The 21,541-nt window shown below is 38.1% G+C and overlaps 1 protein-coding gene across 3 annotated transcripts in view; it reads left to right on the plus strand.

The window, feature by feature from the left end:
* Window positions 1-20,422, plus strand: part of LOC127659952 (NEDD4-binding protein 3-A-like) — a 41,878-nt gene extending 21,456 nt beyond the window's left edge. For 2 of the 3 annotated variants that reach the window (XM_052149961.1, XM_052149960.1), the window contains exons 2-5: window positions 9,681-10,124; window positions 13,556-14,161; window positions 14,455-14,718; window positions 18,579-20,422. In XM_052149961.1, coding sequence (XP_052005921.1) covers window positions 9,714-10,124; window positions 13,556-14,161; window positions 14,455-14,718; window positions 18,579-19,151 — 1,854 coding nt within the window. In that variant the 5' untranslated portion in view covers window positions 9,681-9,713 and the 3' untranslated portion in view covers window positions 19,152-20,422. Of the gene's footprint in view, window positions 1-1,540; window positions 1,654-9,680; window positions 10,125-13,555; window positions 14,162-14,454; window positions 14,719-18,578 lie in introns of those variants that run through there. The other variant, XM_052149962.1, reaches the window with a different exon arrangement.
* Window positions 20,423-21,541: the final 1,119 nt, after the last annotated feature.

Here is a 21,541-nt window from a genome sequence, read left to right on the forward strand (position 1 = left end):
CGGAATTAGCCCATAATACAGAAAACATAATTTCTAAATTAAAAATAAATAAAAAATAAATACACAATACTAGGATAAAAGCATCAGTGTGCTTTTTGGAATACTAACATATAACCAAATTCTATAACATTATTGTTTAGCTTAAAACATGGTGTCAAAATTCCCTGTATGAAATTAAATAAATTACCAAAGGAATAAAGCATTAAATAAAATAATCACCTAACGAAAAAAATTATATTGTTAGGCCTATACATGCCTTTTCTTTACACAAAATTAAATTAGCCTTACCCTGTTCTGTAGATGAATACAGTCGGCTGAATGACATTCTCAGAATGTTCTGCTCTTTTGTCCAATGCTGTTCACTTTCAGAAAACTAGATTTTGAACGTTTTAAAATGTTTAAATATTTTAAATCTAACCCTCTTTATCTCAGATTTCATTTGCTGAGCTTCTTCAGAAAATGTAAATTGCATTATGATGTAAAAATGTATTTTAGATGACAATCAAGTTCAGTTGGTCGTTACAAGTTGCTGGACAAATGTGCGGGACATAATGTAGTTGTGATGGCAATGCTTCAGATTAGATGTTTTTTCGAAATAGCCCATTGAATATCTGGAATGTATCATATGTAAACCCTAATATAACACCACGGTTTTTCTTTAATAGTTGTGCACACAGCATATACACATTGATGGATGGTCCTTATACTAAGACTGAAAGTTTTCCTCACTACTTAGTGCAGGATTCCAGCTTGAACAGGGCCATTATGAATCGCATTCGGATTGGAACCAGCAATAGGCGCAACATCAGAACCAATATTACAGTCCTATCAGTCCTGTTTAATTGCAATTCCTCGTCTTCTGATTGCATTTATTTGTGAAATTAAAATGACAGTAAGCTGTCTAATTTCAATTAATTTCTCAATTCTCTCCCCATTTTACCAAACCTTTGGAAGAAAAAAAATTAGGGACATCTGAGAGGTGAAAGGTACACAAATAGCGATATACACACATTTCTGTATGGAAACGGCTTAAGGGCAGATTTATTTTGCGGTAAACCAAAATGTATGCGACAGTGTTTTTTTAGGCATGATGTTTTCATGCATGCCATTTTTATCAATAAAAGGGCATTTAAATGGGAATGAAGAAGACCGCAAGTTTCCCAAACTTTGTTTTTACGCATTTTTACTTTGTTGATAATAATTAATGCAAAAAGTGGATGGGCATTATGTTAGGGTTGCTATGCCACATTTTGAAAGCACCACATCATTTTAACTTTTCGCGGGAATCAACTTCAAATGGCTTACTTAGTTGTCTCTGTATAAGCTGGGATAAGAGATAGTATTTTAACATCAAAATAATTATGCACCTTTAACTTTTTAAGCTTCTGTAACTTTTCTCTGTGTGATGTGCGGAAGGGTTCAGGTTTGTTCATGGCCTCTGGCAAAACAGTAATAAACATTGTTGCGTCATAGGTGCAGAGATCGTTGACCACATTTGAGTGAGTACATAACCAAATATTGTTTTTGTGTGAAAGCAAATAAAGGACGGCTCAGTGGAAATGCCTAGTGGATTGACGTGTCATCCTGCTGTCAGCCATGTGACTGTGACTTTAAGTTTGATTTGAATTTAAACACATTTATCGTGGACTGTGGGTGAGTTTAGAAGTTTGCTTCTTATTTCATACTACAAAGTATACATTGTACGTAAAGTATACTAACTGCTGTTTTTAAAAAAATAGTATGTTGAAAAGAGCACATTATGCAACGACTATCTAAATCACATGACCTCATTACATTGCATGTTTAATTGAGCAGTGATCAGTTATCATCTCAGAAATATTATTTCATGCATACAGAAGATTAGCATACTGAGCACAGTATAAATATCATGTACAACAGAAATAATAACCATTAATAATCATTTCATGGTTGTATGCTTTTCCAAACAAAACCTGCTTGTAAGTCTGTGCTCTGGAATTGTTGCACATTTTTCCAGGAAGTTATTCCCATCACAATTGTGCAACAAGGCAGGAATAGGGCAGTATGAATGTTTAGTATACCAGAGGATGAAGTGAACATAATATTTTCAGAGATATGTTAAGCTAGACAGGAACAGACTCATGAGTGAGACGGCAAGTCTTAACTTGATTTTTCAAAGCTTGTTTGGAATTTTTGAAATCTTTTTTGTGTGTGTGTGTTCTTCTTATCTGCCTTATTTGTACAACTTCTCTAAAGGAACTAATTAGCTTGTGTGTATGTCATTTGAGGTTTTATTATGTTTTTGGCCGTAGTGTTATTTTACTGTAATTATCAGGGCCAACTAATGAATGAAACTTGTATTGTACATGGGTTTTAATACACATATTTAACGGAAAGTTCAGCTTTGTTGACAGCATCTGTGACCTGGTGTTGATTACCACAGGAAATAATTTCCTTCTGTTTAAGACAAACAAAACCTTTTAGCAACACTCTTACAATGGAAGTCTATGGGCAAGGCATTCCAAAGCAGAAATATGAAGATTGTCTTTTTGTGAAAGCACTTCCTCCTTTCAGAAATGTGTGGTGTTTGCGCAGTAAAGATGTCTAAATCAGTTGTCTAATGTTTTAGGCAAAAATAAATGATAGTTATGTGATAGGTGGAGTTTGCTTCATGTTAACAGGACATGGTGGATAGATACAGTACATCATTTCTGGTATCCTTGAGGAGTTGAAAGATTTGTATGCCTTATATCTAGCTTTGGGAACTCCGCCTTCAGAGCAGGCCATAAGGCAGCCCTAAGAACAGCTAGGGCCAAACTGTCACGGGCAATCAGAGAGGCAAAGCGCGCACACGCCCAGAGAATCCACAGTCACTTCCAGGACAGCGGTGACACGCGGCGCATGTGGCAGGGCATCCAGGCCATCACCAACTACAGGACAACATCAGTTGCCTGTGACAAAGATGCCTCCCTTCCAGATGCGCTGAACGACTTCTACGCTCGGTTTGAAGTGCAGAACGACGTGATGGCGAGGAAGTCCACCCCTCCTCCCAACGACCAGGTGCTCTGTCTTACCACGGCAGATGTGAGGAAAACTCTACGTAGAGTCAACCCACGGAAGGCTGCTGGACCAGACAACATTCCTGGCAGAGTGCTCAGAGGATGTGCAGACCAGCTAGCAGATGTTCTTACCGACATCTTCAACATCTCTCTGAGCAGCGCCGTTGTTCCAACGTGCTTCAAGGCCACCACCATCATCCCCATGCCAAAGAAGTCTTCAGTGTCCTGCCTCAGCGACTACCGTCCCGTCGCACTTACACCCATCATCATGAAGTGCTTCGAGAGGCTCGTCATGAGGCAGATTAAGACCCAGCTGCCCCCTCACTAGACCCACTGCAGTTTGCGTGATCGTTCAAACCGTTCAGCGGACGATGCCATCACCACAACCCTCCATCTGGCCCTCACCCACCTAGACAATAAGGACTCATATGTTAGAATGCTGTTCATAGATTTCAGCTCAGCATTCAACACAATCATTCCCCAGCACCTGATTGGAAAGCTGAACCTGCTGGGCCTGGACACCTCCCTCTGCAACTGGATCCTGGACTTCCTGACTGGGAGACCTCAGTCAGTCCGGATCGGGAACAGCATCTCCACCACCACCACACTGAGCACTGGGGCCCCCAGGGCTGTGTGCTCAGTCCACTGCTGTTCACTCTGCTGACTCACGACTGTGCAGCAATGCACAGCTCGAATCACATCATCAAGTTCGCCGATGACACGACCGTGGTGGGTCTCATCAGCAAGAACGACGAGTCAGCATACAGAGAGGAGGTGCAGCGGCTGACGAACTGGTGTAGAGCCAACAACCTGTCCCTGAATGTCGACAAAACAAAAGAGATGGTTGTTGACTTTAGGAGAGCACAAGGTGAACACACTCCGCTGAACATCGACGGCTCCTCTGTGGAGATCGTCAAGAGCACCAAATTTCTTGGTGTTCACCTGGCGGAGAACCTCACCTGGTCCCTCAACACCAGCTCTATCACCAAGAAAGCCCAGCAGCGTCTCTACTTTCTTCGAAGGCTGAGGAAAGCACATCTCCCAACCCCATCCTCACTACATTCTATAGAGGGACTATTGAGAGCATCCTGAGCAGCTGCATCACTGCCTGGTTTGGGACTTGCACCGTTTGGGACCGCAAAGCCCTGCAGAGGATAGTGAGGACAGCTGAGAAGATCATTGGGGTCTCTCTTCCCTCCATCAAAGACATTTACAAAAAACACTGTATCCATAAAGCAACCAGCATTGTGGACGACCCCACACACCCCTCACACAAACTCTTTACCCTCCTCCCGTCTGGCAAGAGGTACCGAAGCATTCGGGCCCTCACGGCCAGACTGTGTAACAGCTTCTTCCCCAAGCCATCAGACTTCTCAATACTCAGAGACTGGTTTGACACACACGTGTCCTGAGTTGCACTTTAATAACTGTCACTTTATAACTGTCTGCTACCTCAATAACTGCTATGTGCATAGAACATTATCTCATAGTATGTTATGTTTACATTTTAGAAACTGTCATCTTTTTGCACTACTGAGTACTGGTCGATGCTGCACTGTCTATTGTCCTGTTCATTGTCAGTAATTTGTTGTACTGTCCTGTACTTTTTGCACATGTTTGCACGTGCACTTTATATAGGTATATATAGGTAGTTTATATAGGTATTTTATTTCGTTGTGTAGTCTCATGTGGTCCTATGTTGGTCCTTTGTTGTTTTTATGTAGCACCATGGTCCTGGAGGAACGTTGTCTCGTTTTGCTGTGTACTGTACTAACTGTATATGGTTGAAACGACAATAAAAACCACTTGACTTGACTTGACTATTTTAATTTTAGTTCGTTGTTTCTTTCAGACGGTTCATGTAAATCGTTCATATAAATTATTTATGAATTCACTTTATTATTTGAAGCAAAATATTTAGGTAATTTCTGCTGTTCATCTCTAAATTTGGATTATATAAAAACATGTTGTTTTCTAGTTTTATGGTTAACGCTTCAGACTCTGTGTGCTTGTGATCTGATACATCTGTTACATAGGATCAAATATAATGCAGTCCACAAAGACAGTTAAAACAGAAGGAACATCAGAAGGAGGCAATGGGAAGTTTCAGGTGTTCTTTAAACAAATGAACTGACCTCCTGCTGTGAGTTAGACAGACTTCTAATTAAAGTGTTTCCATAGCAGGAATGTGTATGTGTTTGTGAGAAAGAGTATGTGGAAGGGCCACTGCTTCTGAAGGGCCTGACTAGGCTGTAAATCATGCCCAGTCTCTCAACCCACTCCGGCTGTTCAATGTCTGAGGCAATTATGGAAAAAGACTGGATGCAACATTTTTCCTGTCCTTCAGGATTTGTGGCCACTTTAAAAAGGGTTTTGAAACCTCACCAACCCTTCCGCCCACATCTCGCTTGTTCCCTTCATAATTTTTTTTTTTTTTTTTAAACAGAACACACACTTTCCTTACACAGTGTCATTAGCGTAAACTACATGTTTCCCACAAAGGATTGCAAGATTGTATGAGAATATCCCTCTGAATTTACTCTAACATGACACAAAGCACAGTCACTCAGTATGTCATCCCATAATGAACCAACATCATCAGGCACAGCTCAGCATCTATTCATATATTCCAGCGACACACCCAATTCATTTTTACATTCAGGGCAGTCACCTTTTTCTCTGACATCCCCCATTACGATACTTCACTGTTCATCTTGTCAGTCATAAACTAAAGTGGCACTCCAAGTCATGGTATATTTATAACAGCGCCTGTGCAGACGGAGGTCTTGTGCAGTAGTCTGGTAGTTAGCTGAGGGGAGCTCAGCCACATCTCATGCATAAAATCATGAGCAGCCTTTTTGATCTTTCTGGGTGAGAGCCCGAACTTGAGTGCTGTACTTTTTTCCTCTTCTCTAACTATTTGCATAATCACTCCAGTAGTGGAAACCTGAATTTGGCAAATGATGATTTTGTTGGTGTAACAGAGAGTCCTGTAGTGGATGCGGTGCTGTATGTGTTTGTTGGCAGAATGTGGTGACAGTAGGCCAGGCTGTTTATAACTGGGATGTGCTACTTACTGTTATTACATGACTCTCTGGAATACTCGATTCTGATTAGTCAATGGCAGCATTTAGCCTGGAATTAAGATTAATCTGACCGGTCATCCGAGTATTGCGAGTCATCTCTCCTACTTCTCGTATCATTCTGCAATCTCTATAAGTAAGTTTATAATAATATTTCAAATGTATAAATTTTACATGTCCATTTATTTATTTATTTGGCAAGTAGTCTTGTAATAAGCTGGATAATTAGCAGTCAGATGGTCATTTTCGCTAAATAAACACCAACAGAACTCCAGAGGTGCAAATCAGTTCAGTGATTTCTTTACTGTACAAAAGCAGGTCTCCACTGGTGGTAGGTCACATTTAGTAAATATTTGCTTTGGGTAAGATGCCAGTGGTGAAGATGCATTAGACAAGAAGGCAGCACTCAGGAACTCAACCCAGAGATGCTGAGTCGCTGTGGTCTGGCAAAATGCCGGCACATTGGGATATTTTAGGCCTCTGAGCAGATCTATTTCTCGGTATAAGCTTCACTGCGATTAAGTATTTGCCCTTAGTGTTGTTTAAACGAGGTGATTTTATTATTTAGATGGTTTTCAGAGGGCACTGGCTGTTTTTCAATAGAGTTCGGTTTATTCTTAGTTACAGAAATGAGTTCATGCATATGAGAGTGTGGGTGAGTATAAATTTACACTGGATGTGCATGTTGAGGGGTGTATTCACAGGCAAACACACTTGAGTACATCATATTTTGTCTACACGGCTGTTTCAGGCCAATAGCATATGTTTATAGCAATGGAAGAGAAGGTCGTTGAGGTGAAATCAATACAGGTTCTTAATGAGGTGCTCTGGAAAAAGAAGATGGATTGAGAGAAAGCGTTAGAGAGAACTAATGGCTTTGCCCAGAAATGCAGCAAAAATCAGATTTTTTTTTATGTTTTTTGGTGTAACCGACTGAAACTAACAGTTTAGTTTTTTGGAGTCTGAAATATGAAATATGATGTTTACAAACCCAACCAAACCACATCCATTCATGGCATAAAAATCGGAATAAAGTCTCTATATGAATTGTCAAATTGAATTTCACATCATTTTTCATCATTCAGGACGTGAGACAAATATGTGCTCTGGAGCTGTGTCCGAATACACTTATTTTTGCATTCTCTTTCCTCATATAGTGGCATTGACTATGTAGTGAATAGTGAATGAGACAAAGCGAATGCATGGTTGCGTAAATTGCCTAAAATCGAGTGTAATGCGTAGATATAATCGATTATGTTCTCTCATGCACCCAGAGTTTAATACCCAAATGAGATGTCATGATAGACATGAGGGTAGGCAAATGTTTCCAGTTTTCCATCCTTTCTCTCCACAATGACAGCTCTTCTCTCTTGGACCGTTTACACAGAATGCATTAAAAAAGCAGTGCAACAAATGGACCAGAAAGCAGATATCTTGAGAAAAGTTTTTAAAAGTCTTTTTAACTTGACACAGTCAGACAAAAAATGCTGCGCTCATGCGTCGCAATGGTCAAAAAGTCAATCTAGCACATGTTACCATAACTGTAAAGCGGAGAAGGGCAGTGCCGGGCTGAAATTATGCACGTCTGGTCCCCAATCAGCCGGTAAAGACAGTTTGAAAGAGAGAGACAATTACGGGCAGCTGCCCTGTATGTGTTTGTGTGTGTCTTTCCCACTGCAGTCTCCAGTCTGCCTTTATCCCTCTCTGAGGCTTGATTAGCCTGATTAGGGGCCGGATATGTAGCATTGCGACCCGGCCCCTTCCTCCGCCCTGTCACATTAACTTATTCCAGAACAGTGCAGATGGTCAGAAAACATGTCCTTTGTGAAAAGCCCCTTATTTCTCCCCTTATTGCTGTAGCAACTGATCGAGATACACCAGATAATAATATACTGTTTGAACAAATGGATCTGATTTCATTACATGGAAAATGACATTCTGCCTTAAAGATTGGATTTGTGTGCAGTGTAAACAAAACCAAAGGAGATTACTAAGGAGACTACTATATAATAAACTGACAAATTCAAAGTTCAAACCCTTAGACCATTCAGCAGCATAATAGCAATTAGTTCAGCTTCACATTGATGGAGAGATGTTCACCACATAGGCCTAGTTGTACATAGTACAGAAAGATTAGTGATTATCAGAGAACATCGAATAATGCAACAGGAATCCAGACTAAATTAAAAGTGGGTTTTCTGGCATTTTAAAGGCAGTTGCCCTCCTTTTCAGAGTATTCGGTTCACTCCCAGCTTGAATCATCTCAGTTATGTAACAGACTTGTGAACTTGTGTCTGTACAGTATTTCTCATTTCTAAGAGGAAATCAGATGCTTTTGATCCATTTTCTTTTTTTAGTCTTAAGCGAAATGGCATGTATGAGCGTAAATATATAAACAGTACATAAGTTTATGAGTAGCTAGTTGTCATGAGATTTGAAATGTTGAATTTTCGTATTCTTATATTATTATGATACATGCAGTTTTTATGACATTAGATTAATTAAGAAACTATATTAAGGATTATTTAAGTGGAAAAAATGGTGAATGGTCACAGCACCTAAAATATACACTTACCCTTATAGAGTGATGGATTTATTTATTTATTTTTTCATTTAAACCTTACAACATTCACCCTTAAATCTTACAGCTCAAGTGCATGCTGTCAATAAAGCAAAAAGGGCACATACCAAATACTAATATATTCTGAAATGGTCATTTATTTTAATTTATTATGACTTAAACACACATCTGTATATTGATCATATCATTTGTAATGAAACAATGGATTAAAGGAATAGTTCACCTACAAATGGTAATATTTCACCCTTATGCCATCTCAAACTCATGTGACTCTGCGGAATAAAACGAAGATATTATTATGGAGAAATTATGTGAATATATCCATAGACTGCAAGTCAATGGGGCCCAAACTTTCAAGCTCCAAAAAGGACATAACGGCAGCACAAAGGTAATCCATACGATTGAAGCTTCAAACCATGATTGTACCTAGGAGACTTATAGGGAAAAATAAGTTACAATTTGGTCTGTTTCTCACCTAAAAGTCCATTTCACTTCAGAAGAGATGGATTAAACCACTCGAGTCATATGAATTACCTTTATGCTGCCTCTATGTGCTCTTTGGAATTTGAACTTGAATTGTATGGACAAAACGACATCATATCTTCATTTACGTTTTGCAGAAGAAAGAAAGTCTTACAAGTTTGAGATGAAATAAGGTTGAGTAAATGATGGGAGAATTATAATTTAACTGTGAACTATTCCTTTAAAAGAGAAAAACGCAAAATAGACTTTTGAACATTTTAAAGAATTGTTTTTCATGCACATGTGTTCATGCCTCTCATGATCACATGGACAGAGAAAAGTCAATGAAAATTGACTGGATGGTAACTGGAATAGCTTGCTTTATAATTGGAGACATGGATATGGATGCAACCAAAGCTTCTTGAAATACTAAGAAATTCGCCAGATAAAGGATTTCATATCTGATCCCCTGAAGGGTTTTTTCATAATGTTTTCCTTTATCTTCTTCCAATTTAGAAATCCCAGCGGAGCCATTTGATCCTGTAACCAATGGCAACAGTCCAGGCCCTGTCCTTGGCCCAGAACCCCGGCAAAAGCATCAGTGCCGTTTACCCTGCATCCTCTCTGGCATCAGGCCGTTGCGTCATGGGAAGTGTAGGCAGCCTCATCGAGAAGCCAGACGTGTCGCCTACCAAGAGTAATAGAGCTGTTCCACAGGTATCAGGACGCCAGAACCACAGCCTGCTCAAGAAGGGTTTCAACCAGAGAGAGCTGCTTAACTACCTGAACATAACCAAGAAGGAAGCGAAAGGCAGCAAGCACATCATCGCCGGGTCTTCCTCCATCAAGAGAGAGCACAGAAGTGAGGAGGAGGACGTCTACTCTAAGGTCTACCACAGGGATGGAAGGGAGGTGGATTTAGGAAAGAACTCACTTCCTATAGGTGGCAAGTTTGACAAGGTATATAGTGTTCTACACGTTATGCTGCATTCATTTCGAATTACCATAATGCTTTTGTACTCTTGCACTTCACCGTTTAGACATAATGTAAAAACAACCAAATTGACAGTGGTTTCAAAACTTTAAGGTAGTTTTGTGGCAAACGCTACTCATTTTTCTTCAATGCCATTTTTTATAGCCAGTGTTACCAAGGTGATGTAATTTGTTTCAGTGTTAAAGAGGTAGACCGATATATTGGTTTTATAGGTTAATCGGTGCAGACTGATTAGTTGCTTTTTGGAACTATCAGTTATAGCAAAAATATATGCAGACAGGTTTAATTTAAATTCCTTATTTTTAAAAATAAACCCCATAAAGAAATAAACCCTCATAAGATTAAATATATGTACAAAACTTTTCATCTGGTGAATTTATTGGCTATAAAAATATTCATTTGGTATAAACTTACACTGGTGGCCAAACATTTGGAATAATGTACATATTTTGCTGTTTCGGAAGGAAATTGGTACTTTATTCACCAAAGTGGCATTCAACTGATCACAAAGTATAGTCAGGACATTACTGATGTAAAAAACAGCACTATCACTATTTGAAAAAAGTAATTTTTTATCAAATTTAGACAGGCCACATTGCCATTATATCAAACACAGCTGAAAGCTATTTGGTTCATTAAATGTAGCTTAACATTGTCTTTGTGTTTGTTTTTGAGCTGCCACAGTATGCAATAGACTGGCATGTCTAAAGGTCAATATTAGGTCAAAAATGGCAAAAAAAGAAACGGCTTTCTCTAAAAACTCATTTGTATGAAGATTTCATAGAAAGGTGTACACTACAGTCTTCAAAGTCAAAGGACAACTGGCTCTAACAAGGACAGAAAGAGATGTGGAAGACCAGATGTACAACTAAACAAGAGGATAAGTACATCAGAGTCTCTAGTTTGAGAAATAGATGCCTCACATGTCCTCAGCTGACAGCTTCATTGAATTCTACCCGCTCAACACCAGTTTCATGTACAACAGTAAAGAGAAGATTCAGGGGTGCAGGACTTATGGGAAGAATTGCAAATTAAAAGCCACTTTTGAAACAGAAAAAGAAAAGTTTAGAGTGGGCAAAGAAACTCAAACATTGGACAACAGATAATTAGAAAAGAGTGTTTTGGATCTTAACCCCCTTGAGCTTTTGTGGGATCAGCTAGACTGTAAGGTGCGTGAGAAGTGCCCGACAAGACAGCCACATCTATGGCAAGTGCTACAGGAAGTGTGGGGTGAAATGTCACCTGAGTTTCTGGACAAACTGACAGCTGGAATAACAAGGATATGCAAAGCTGTCATTTCTGCACATGGAGGATGTTTTGATGAGAACTCTTTGTAGTTTAAGAAGTTTTGAAATATTATTCAAATTGTAAGAGTAATTGGATATAATGTCCTGACTATACATTGTGATCAGTTGAATGCCACTTTGGTGAATAAAAGTACCGATTTCTTTCCATAAGAGCAAAATCTGTAAATGTTTCCAAACTTTTGGACACCAGTGTACAGTACATATAGAGCATTGTAATGGAGCCAAGTCTCTGTCATTTCAAAATATGAGTCCACTTGTGTTTCAGGCTTGTTTATTGTTAAAAGTCCCACTCTATAAACCACGTTTTTGTAATTATTGGAATTTTGGTTGTACAATAAATTGGGATTTTACTCATTTTTGACTCTTGAAGCCTCAATGTATGTTCCCTTTATAGTAAGGAAAGACTAAGATTTTTTTTTTTAAATTCTATAAGTCTATTTTAAGAAACTATCGGCCGATTAATTGGTTAGCTGCCTTTTCCACCACCTTAGTTATCATATATTCAAAATCCACTATTGGTTGACCTCTAGTTAAAATACTCTTTCCTTTCCATGTTTAATATGCATTGACGAAACAACAAATACATAAGATGATTTAGCCAAAAAAAGTGTATAAACTAGTCACGTTTTCATCCAAGTTACGGATTTAATATATGCGAGAAATCAGCATAAACTATTTGCGAAAAAGCGGTATTTCCATCCCATGTGTTTAAGAGAACAAAATTGTCACTTTCGGGGAAATTGCGACAAAATTATAGTCACAGAGGCAAAGTCACACAATTGATTTGATGTGCATCTGTATTCCTGTGTCAATTCTATAGGAATTTATTTGGTAATTATGTTTCTGTCATAGTTTATGTACACGCCTTTGAATAACAAATGTATCCACCTCAAGCGAGCATGTATGTTTTTATGTGCATTTTATTAGCATCTTTGATTTTCCATACAGCATTTTTAATGCAATATACCAAAATTTGCATGAAAATATGTGGATGAAAACCAAGCTATTGTGGCTATTGTGAGACTTTCAAAACATTGATTACTTTATTTGAGCGTCCCAACCAGTCTGACTCAACAAAATTGACTCAAACAAATTTGTGTGTTTGTTTTTCAGACAAACAGATCTGTTTGTCTGACCAATGGCAGAAGGGGAGTGTTCAGGGAGACTTTTTTGAAAACTGTTTTTATTTTTGCAACTGTGTTCGGTGATGTTAGTGGCACCCAAATGTCATACTTCACCTTTAAATATTTTGCAATTGCATGAGGAGTGTTTTGCTGTTATCAACAAAAAAGCCCCACATGGATCCATTTTTCATTAAGAGCTTTGCCTTAATAAACAATCATTTCTTAGACTGAGCACATGAAGAACTCAGAGTCATCTTGAAATTACGATAATTCCAAAATAACATTGATGCAGCATTAATAAATTAAAAAAAAGATGTAAATAGTTAATAATGATCAGTAGTAGAATCAAATGTTATTTTTTAAACCCATCAGCACTTGCTTTCAGTAAGCATTCAACAGATCTCTGAAAGAGCAGGAGTTAAAAATACACCTTAAAATGACTGAATGAAAACAAAATTAATGGGTTCCTTTTCAAAGTCTGTAAACAAATGCAGAAATCCTGCCATTATTTCCAGTCTGGCTCAATAAAGGCAATATTTTTTTCCTCAGGCAAGTTTAATTTATTTATAGGTGGGCTACTGCCCCACTCACAAACAGAGATAAATCATATAAACAGTTCAGGCCGGCAGAGTGTAGACTAACTTACTAGCATTTGCTGGCTAAATGTAATCAAATACAATTTCCCTCAGGTGACATAACTCAGCAGGGATTTAAGCAGGACAGAAGAAATATGGATGTAAAAAGGGTCAACACTACGTTACTTCATGTTGTTTGGCATGACTCCAACATTTAAAGGAACAGTGCACTCTAAAATGAAAAAGTCTGTCATTATTTATTTATGTTGTTCCAAATGTTCAAAATTTTTTCAGAACAGCTTTAGGGTGAGTAAATAATGACAGAAATTGACTGTAACTAAAAAGAAAAGAAAGAAAAGCCCATAACTGACTTATCCGTGTTCCTTCACAGCCACGTTTCAGGCCTTCTGCATTTAAACCGGTAACTCCAAAAAACTTCAGTTCCATGCAGAATATCTACCCATCCAAGGTGGATGAGGAGCGCAAGAGCAGCTTAACCAATGGCATGCATCAGTCCTATGCCAAAGCAGCACAGAAATCACTGTCCACATCTTCCACGTCTTCCTCCCCTTCACGACCAGGTACGAGTGCCTGCAAAGGCGTACTGGCAGCAGCTCGGGGCCTCAGCCAAGAAGAGGAGAACACATCAGACTCAGGGCACAACTCTATGAACAGCCTGCCGCCCTATCGGCCGCCGTTCTGCCCTCACTTGGGGCAAATCAGTGCCTCCATGGGTCACATCAACCACATTGGTTCACTGGATCGGACCTCACTGGGTTCTAAAGGTGCTGCTTCCACCATCACAGAAATGTCCTGCCAAAGCATGGCTACGTTGAACCGCCTTCAGTGCTACGGCAGTGAGTCCCAGCCCCCCTACGAGCTGTCACACTCGCTGGAGGACGTGGTGAAGGACCTGGAGGAGCGTCTGCAGGAAAAGGAGCACGAGCTGAGGCAGATGAGGAGGAACCTGGATGAGAGTGAGGACGCCATTGCACAGGTCAGCATCCGAAAATTAATCATATATATAATTTACAATATGATTATTCATAACAAAATACAAGTCCCACATATAAATCTAACAATAAAGCTAGTATTATAAAACATAGCTCCAGCTATCCTCATGTACACTTTTTTCCTTTTCTTCATTTTTTCCTGCACTCTTACATGTAAGATTGCAAGTAGTCCTGCCTAATGATATCTTCTGGGAATAGCAGAACCAACTGACACCTCGCACAGTGTATACCGCCCAGCCTTATGTAGTTTTAATTATAATTGTGTGTCGTGCTGCAGGTTTTTGAAGGGAAGCAGCGTCTCTGGGAAAAGGAGGTGACAGAGTTGAAGCACCTGTACACCTCCAAACTGCGTCAGGTATCCCACCAGTCCCAGCGCTCACAGCGAAACGTGCAGCTGCAGCTCTATAAGGCACAGCAGGAACGCAACAGACTGCAGGAGGAGCTGGTTGCTGTAAGGCTTGAGTGTCAGACCCTGAAAAGTCAAGACCCAAAGGCACACAGTCAGAACATTAATCCCCAGCTCGAGGAGACCCAATGGGAGGTATGCATGAAGTCAAAGCTGCGGGATCAGGAATTGGGGCTTGAGAGAATTTTAGGGAAAATGTGGGGATGCATTATGTTTAGCAGGGTATGTGTGCTGCTCACAATTGTATTCAGAATGCATTTTACATTTCTGAATTTGAATTGAGGTCAATTCAAATTTAATTTGAATAATAAGTAGAACTAACATGGAATGAAATTCAAAGACATCGACAACTGCTATAAGTGCAGGAATTACACACAACATATATTTCCAGAAATATCTGATGATATTAATAATCAATGGTTGAAATGCCATCTGTAGAATTTTGTATTTAAATTTTATATATTTCCTATTATATGTATAAATGAACCTTCTTATTTAATAAATTAACTTTCATTTTAATCAACTGTTGAAATCCCATCTATAGAAATGTGCATATATATATATATATATATATATATATATATATATATAACACATTATATTTACCTATTAGTTTTATACCTTAGATTATAATGCATTATAATATGACCAACATTAAATTATATCTTTAGAAGTTATAATGTATTATATCTATTTTTATTTTATATATATATATATATATATATATATATATATATATATATATATATATATATACACTCACCTAAAGGATTATTAGGAACACCTGTTCAATTTCTCATTAATGCAATTATCTAATCAACCAATCACATGGCAGTTTCTTCAATGCATTTAGGGGTGTGGTCCTGGTCAAGACAATCTCCTGAACTCCAAACTGAATGTCAGAATGGGAAAGAAAGGTGATTTAAGCAATTTTAGCGTGCATGGTTGTTGGTGCCAGACGGGCCAGTCTGAGTATTTCACAATCTGCTCAGTTACTGGGATTTTCACGCACAACCATTTCTAGGGTTTACAAAGAATGGTGTGAAAAGGGAAAAACATCCAGTATGCGGCAGTCCTGTGGGCTGAAAATGCCTTGTTGATGCTAGAGGTCAGAGGAGAATGGGCCGACTGATTCAAGCTGATAGAAGAGCAACTTTGCCTGAAATAACCACTCGTTACAACCGAGGTATGCAGCAAAGCATTTGTGAAGCCACAACATGCACAACCTTGAGGCGGATGGGCTACAACAGCAGAAGACCCCACCGGTACCACTCATCTCCACTACAAATAGGAGAAAGAGGCTACAATTTGCAAGAGCTCACCAAAATTGGACAGTTGAAGACTGGAAAAATGTTGCCTGGTCTGATGAGTCTCGATTTCTGTTGAGACATTCAGATGGTAGAGTCAGAATTTGGCATAAACAGAATGAGAACATGGATCCATCATGCCTTGTTACCACTGTGCAGGCTGGTGGTGGTGGTGTAATGGTGTGGGGATGTTTTCTTGGCACACTTTAGGCCCCTTAGTGCCAATTGGGCATCGTTTAAATGCCACGGCCTACCTGAGCATTGTTTCTGACCATGTCCATCCCTTTATGGCCACCATGTACCCATCCTCTGATGGCTACTTCCAGCAGGATAATGCACCATGTCACAAAGCTCGAATCATTTCAAACTGGTTTCTTGAACATGACAATGAGTTCACTGTACTAAAATGGCCCCCACAGTCACCAGATCTCAACCCAATAGAGCATCTTTGGGATGTGGTGGAACGGGAGCTTTGTGCCCTGGATGTGCATCCCACAAATCTCCATCAACTGCAAGATGCTATCCTATCAATATGGGCCAACATTTCTAAAGAATACTTTCAGCACCTTGTTGAATCAGTGCCACGTAGAATTAAGGCAGTTCTGAAGGCTGAAAGGGGTCAAACACAGTATTAGTATGGTGTTCCTAATAATCCTTTAGGTGAGCATATATATATGTATATGTATATATATATATATATATATATATATATATATATATATATATATATATACAGTATATATACACCATAGTTAGTTCCGGTCCTCAAATCTGATTGGACGGGAGATGTTCCATGAGCACTGATGGTGTGACACCATCAGCACTCAGACGCTTCACTGTGTATCACTCCGCTTGTGTTCATTCTGTTCTAAACTAAAGTATTATTCACGGCACTCGGCCTGCGGCCGAATCACAGCAGTGCTGATGTAGGGCCATATAGCACGATTGCGAGTGTGATATTGCTTAAATATATATATATTATATGTTTTAAGTAAAGTGACAAAAGCAAAGTGTTTTAAAATCTTTTTAAAGTCTTATATTATCCATAATATTATATATGTTTTAACCTTGAAGCTTTACAAGTGTTTTTCTTCCATTCACAAAATTTACATCAAGGATGTGTGTTCCTTTTGTATTCCGTGCATTTTCTATAAATCTCATTATACAAGACTGACTTGTAATGTATATTACAAGTTTATGTTATGACTGTATATTAGACATTGCTTTTGTAACTTAAAGCAGGTCAAGAACACTTTTAATTGTATATGATCATGTCAATCCTTGTGACTGTTTAACCTATCCTGATTTTGTAGAAAGCACTTTTAAGATATATTCAATATATTCTGTATATTATTGTAACACGGTTAAAATGGGCAAGGAGGAGGCGAGAACCGGCTTGTCAACATAAATCATAAATCATAAATGCAAACTGAACTCAAAATACACAAATATTCGAACCATCGTCACCGGCCGCCTTTATTCCTCGCGCGCCTCATCAGGCTGATTGGGGACCGGGTGCGCAATATTCCGACCCGGCCCCGCCCCCCTCCGCTCCACAATTATATTACAACTTTTGTGGATAATTTGGTCATTTACTTTGTTAGAATGCATTATACTCTTTTAGGTATAACTATGAATAAGTATTAGAATGTATTATAACTGTTCGTGCAATTATTTATGAGAAGTTATAACATATATAAGATGTATTATGAGACATTATGAATGCATTATAATGCCTTTACAATGCATTATAAATCTAAAATTCATAGAAAGTGTTACCTTAATGTTTATTAGCTTTTTTTAATTAGCTTTCTTATTTAATAAATACAAATTTTAATCATTGGTTGAAATGCCATTTCTAGAATTTAATTTTTATTGTATTTTTTTATACATTTCATATATTTAATAAATTAACTTTTTAATCATTGGTTGAAATGCCATCTATAGAATTGTGTATTTATTTATTTTTTTTGTTTATATATTTCATATTATATTAAATAAATGTACTCTCATTTTAATCATTGGTTGAAATGCCATCTATAGAATTTATATAGAATTTTCTAATATTTAATACATTTAATTTTTATTTAATGAATTAACTTTCATTTTAATAAATGGTTAAAATGCCATCTATATAATTTATTTAAAAAAAAAATAATTATATTATAGTTAATAATTAACTTTCATTTTTATTAACTGTTGAAAAGCCATCTATAGAATTTTCATTTAATTTTATACATTTAAGATTATACTGTATTTAATAAATTAACTTTCATTTTATGGACCACAGTGGAAGAACCCAATTTATTTACATATTATTACAATATTTTTTTTTATATAGTTATCTGAAATGTGGTAGACATTTCGTGGTACTGGATGGCAAAATTCTGTTCTGTGGTAATTGTTTTAAGAGTATTTCTTTTAGTTTGACTGAGGGAAAAATATTCAAGGCATAAGTAGTCAAAAATAATTATTAATTATATTTTGTCGCACAACCTCTGTGTGACTGTGCTGAATTTCTTTGAATTGCAATTCACAGAATTCCTCAAATTCAACATCATATGGGGCATGGCCAATGCAAATCAAATTCAAATACATTATTTTTTTAAATTCTGAATTTTGCCAGTATAGTAAGGAAGGATTTAAACTGTCCTTGACAGTATTGTTATGATTTTTAACCACTTATAGGTCTGTCAGAAGTCAGGAGAGATCTCTTTACTGAAGAGACAGCTGCGGGACTCTCAGGCAGAGGTCACCCAGAAGCTGAGTGAAATCTTCCTCTTAAAGACTCAGCTGCACGAGGCATGCAATCAGATCCAGGCCAAAGACAGCCAGATGGACATGCTGCAGATGGCCCTACAGGGCGCTCGGCGGAAATGCCCCTTACCTGCTTTCGAGGACGCTCGAGTGGACTCAGGTGATACCGGAGGAGCCAGTACCACAGAGGAGCGACTCAGAGCAGAACTGCTGCTGGAGAGGCGGCAGAACGAGGCGCAGACTTCAGCCTTTGAGGCTGAGAGGAGCACGTGGCAGACCGAGAAGGAGAAGGTGATTCGGTACCAGAAGGAGATGCAGGCCAGCTACATCGAGATGTACCACAAGAACGAGGCCTTGGAGAGAGAACTGGCAATGCTGAGAGGGGGCAGGGCCAGACTTGAAGGAGTGGGAGCAGGGGACGAGGATGTGGGCGGGGCCTTACAAGAAGAGAAACCGCCCACTGGTCTGCCCTGGATAGAGAGGATTGAGTCCTCTGAAATCTGACTTTGTTGTTTGGCATCTCAGATTAGGTTGATGCCAAAACCTCTGGCTCATAATCTGAGTTTGACTTTAGATTTCTGAGACAATGTTTTAAGATTAATATTATACTATGTGTATACACATATGAACCAAAAGCATAATAGAGGTGCAAAATGGACATTATCTAATGTTTTGCATTGCAGAAGGATTGAAAGGGATTTTGTTCTGATAAATGTTTATCTGAAGCATCAAACTGCTTTTCTTTTTTTCTTTGCTGGAATTGACTAGCACTGTTTTTCCATTATAAATCTTATTTTGTGCTTTAGTTAGCAAATATTACTCAATTTCTCATGATAATTGCAGTTTATGAAAGCATCATATTTTAATGTGACGTTCTCCAAAGACTGAAATCTGGAGTGTGTGGAGAGTTCAGATGTGTTCTTGTGCATTCTCTGCAAAGCATGTTGCACTTTAAAAGCACACAACTCAAGAGTTGTCTGCTTTTTTGACTTTGCAAGGGGTGCGGGTTCTGTTCATTTGACCTAAGATTTCCATAAATGCACGAAAATGTGAAAGTATAATTCAGAAATGTTTTTATGCAGATGTGTGGGACTATTGAAAAGACTTAGAAGTTGATGGTAATAAGGTCCCAGGCTATTATTTCTTACTTAACTGTGACTTGTTAAAAACTACTGAATTTCAGCTTTTATTTCATATGTTAATTGTGTAGATTTGTACTATACATGTCAGTTGTTCTTCACCTCAATGTCACATCAACCTTGCCATTTTATCTTCAATTAACTTTAAGATTTTCCTTTGCTCTCTCTTCCAGTTAGTGTAAAATAAAAGTTTAAAACATGTCTTCCAGTTGGCGTTTTCTTCTATATTTTATTCTTAATCACTGTTAAAAAGCCTTAGCTTATTTAACTTTATTTATAATCTTAATAAAAGTTTCATTGGGCTAGACTCCCATAACTGAAGAGTATTATAAGTTAGTTTCTCAGGGGAAGAATGAGACTCCACAGAGCCCCGGCACACCTGCACATCAGATCCGGCTCTGTTGAGAGGAATGTTGTGCTTGATGGATCAGAATGGGTCATTGTCACAAGGACAAAAAGGAGTCTATGTAGAGACTTAAATTGGTACTTTGAGAAAGCACCAGGGTCATCAAATTAGATCCGTATTTGTTTTGAAAAACTTCTTTCAGATAACTGACCGCTTGAGTGAATGAGCTTTTTCTTTTCCTTTAATACTCTGTTAAATATAGTATCAGTCGAAGTTTACACATGTTGGACTGAATGTTTGTTGCTTATCATCCTTATATATGAAATACATTTTGTAGACAAATGTTGGTTCATCTACATATTTGTAGGCAAATATAAGTGCCTACGTATCAATAAAAAATAATTATAAAAAAACTTTTAAGACATGTTTATTAAATGAGTATGGAGGACTGCATAATGTATCAATAAATCAATTAACAGCATTTATAAATGTAAAAACATCTTTCAAAAAATAATAATGAAATGTTAAATAAATAACATTTAAAATAAATGTTCTTTAACATATTTATTTATTGAAATGTTTTACGACAAAGGACAGTTCGGACTGCTGAGAGGATCATTGGTTGCCCCCTGCCCTCCCTTCAAGAACTGTACACTTCCAGAGTGAGGAAAAATTCTGGAAAAATCACTCTAGACCCCATTTACTCAGCCCACTACCTTTTTGAACAGTTGCCATCTGGCCGACGCTTCAGAGCTCTGAGCACCAGAACCATCAGACACAGGAACAGTTTTTTTCCCTCAGGCTATCCATTTCATGAACAGTTAAATCTGCCCCATTGAGAATAATTATGTATATGTACAGCCGTGGCCAAAATAATTGGCAGTGACATACATTTTGTGTTTCGCAAAGATTTCTGCTTCAGTTGTTGTGGTGTTGATTCACATTGTTTCTAGATTATTGTGTAGAGTGATCAGATGCATTTTAAATAATTGTAAAAAGCTTCATTGGCCAAAAACTTAACTTTATCACAAAAAACAAAATTTCACAGTTTTTTTGGCCCTGGCACAAAATTACCAGCTAACATAATTTCACTAATCATGTCAGCAGCACCCGGGAAAGTGTGAAGGAGTAGTAGTCAGGTGAATCATTCTGATTGGATTATAAGAGCAGACTGTTTGCTATAAAAGGAGGGAATAATTGCTTCTTATCATTGTGTTATTGTTAGCAACCGTTACTTCTGAAGAAAGATGTGCAGTCATCATCACTTTGCATCAAAATGGCCTCCATTGATGAACTATTTACCGGATCATCAAGAACTTCAAGGAGAGAGGTTCAACTGCAGTGAAGAAGGCTTCAGGACGTTCCAGAGTGTCCAGCAAGCACCAGGACCGTCTCCTCTTGCGGATTCA

This window comes from Xyrauchen texanus, chromosome 19 (genome assembly GCF_025860055.1).
Source record: "Xyrauchen texanus isolate HMW12.3.18 chromosome 19, RBS_HiC_50CHRs, whole genome shotgun sequence".
Lineage (NCBI taxonomy): Eukaryota > Metazoa > Chordata > Actinopteri > Cypriniformes > Catostomidae > Xyrauchen > Xyrauchen texanus.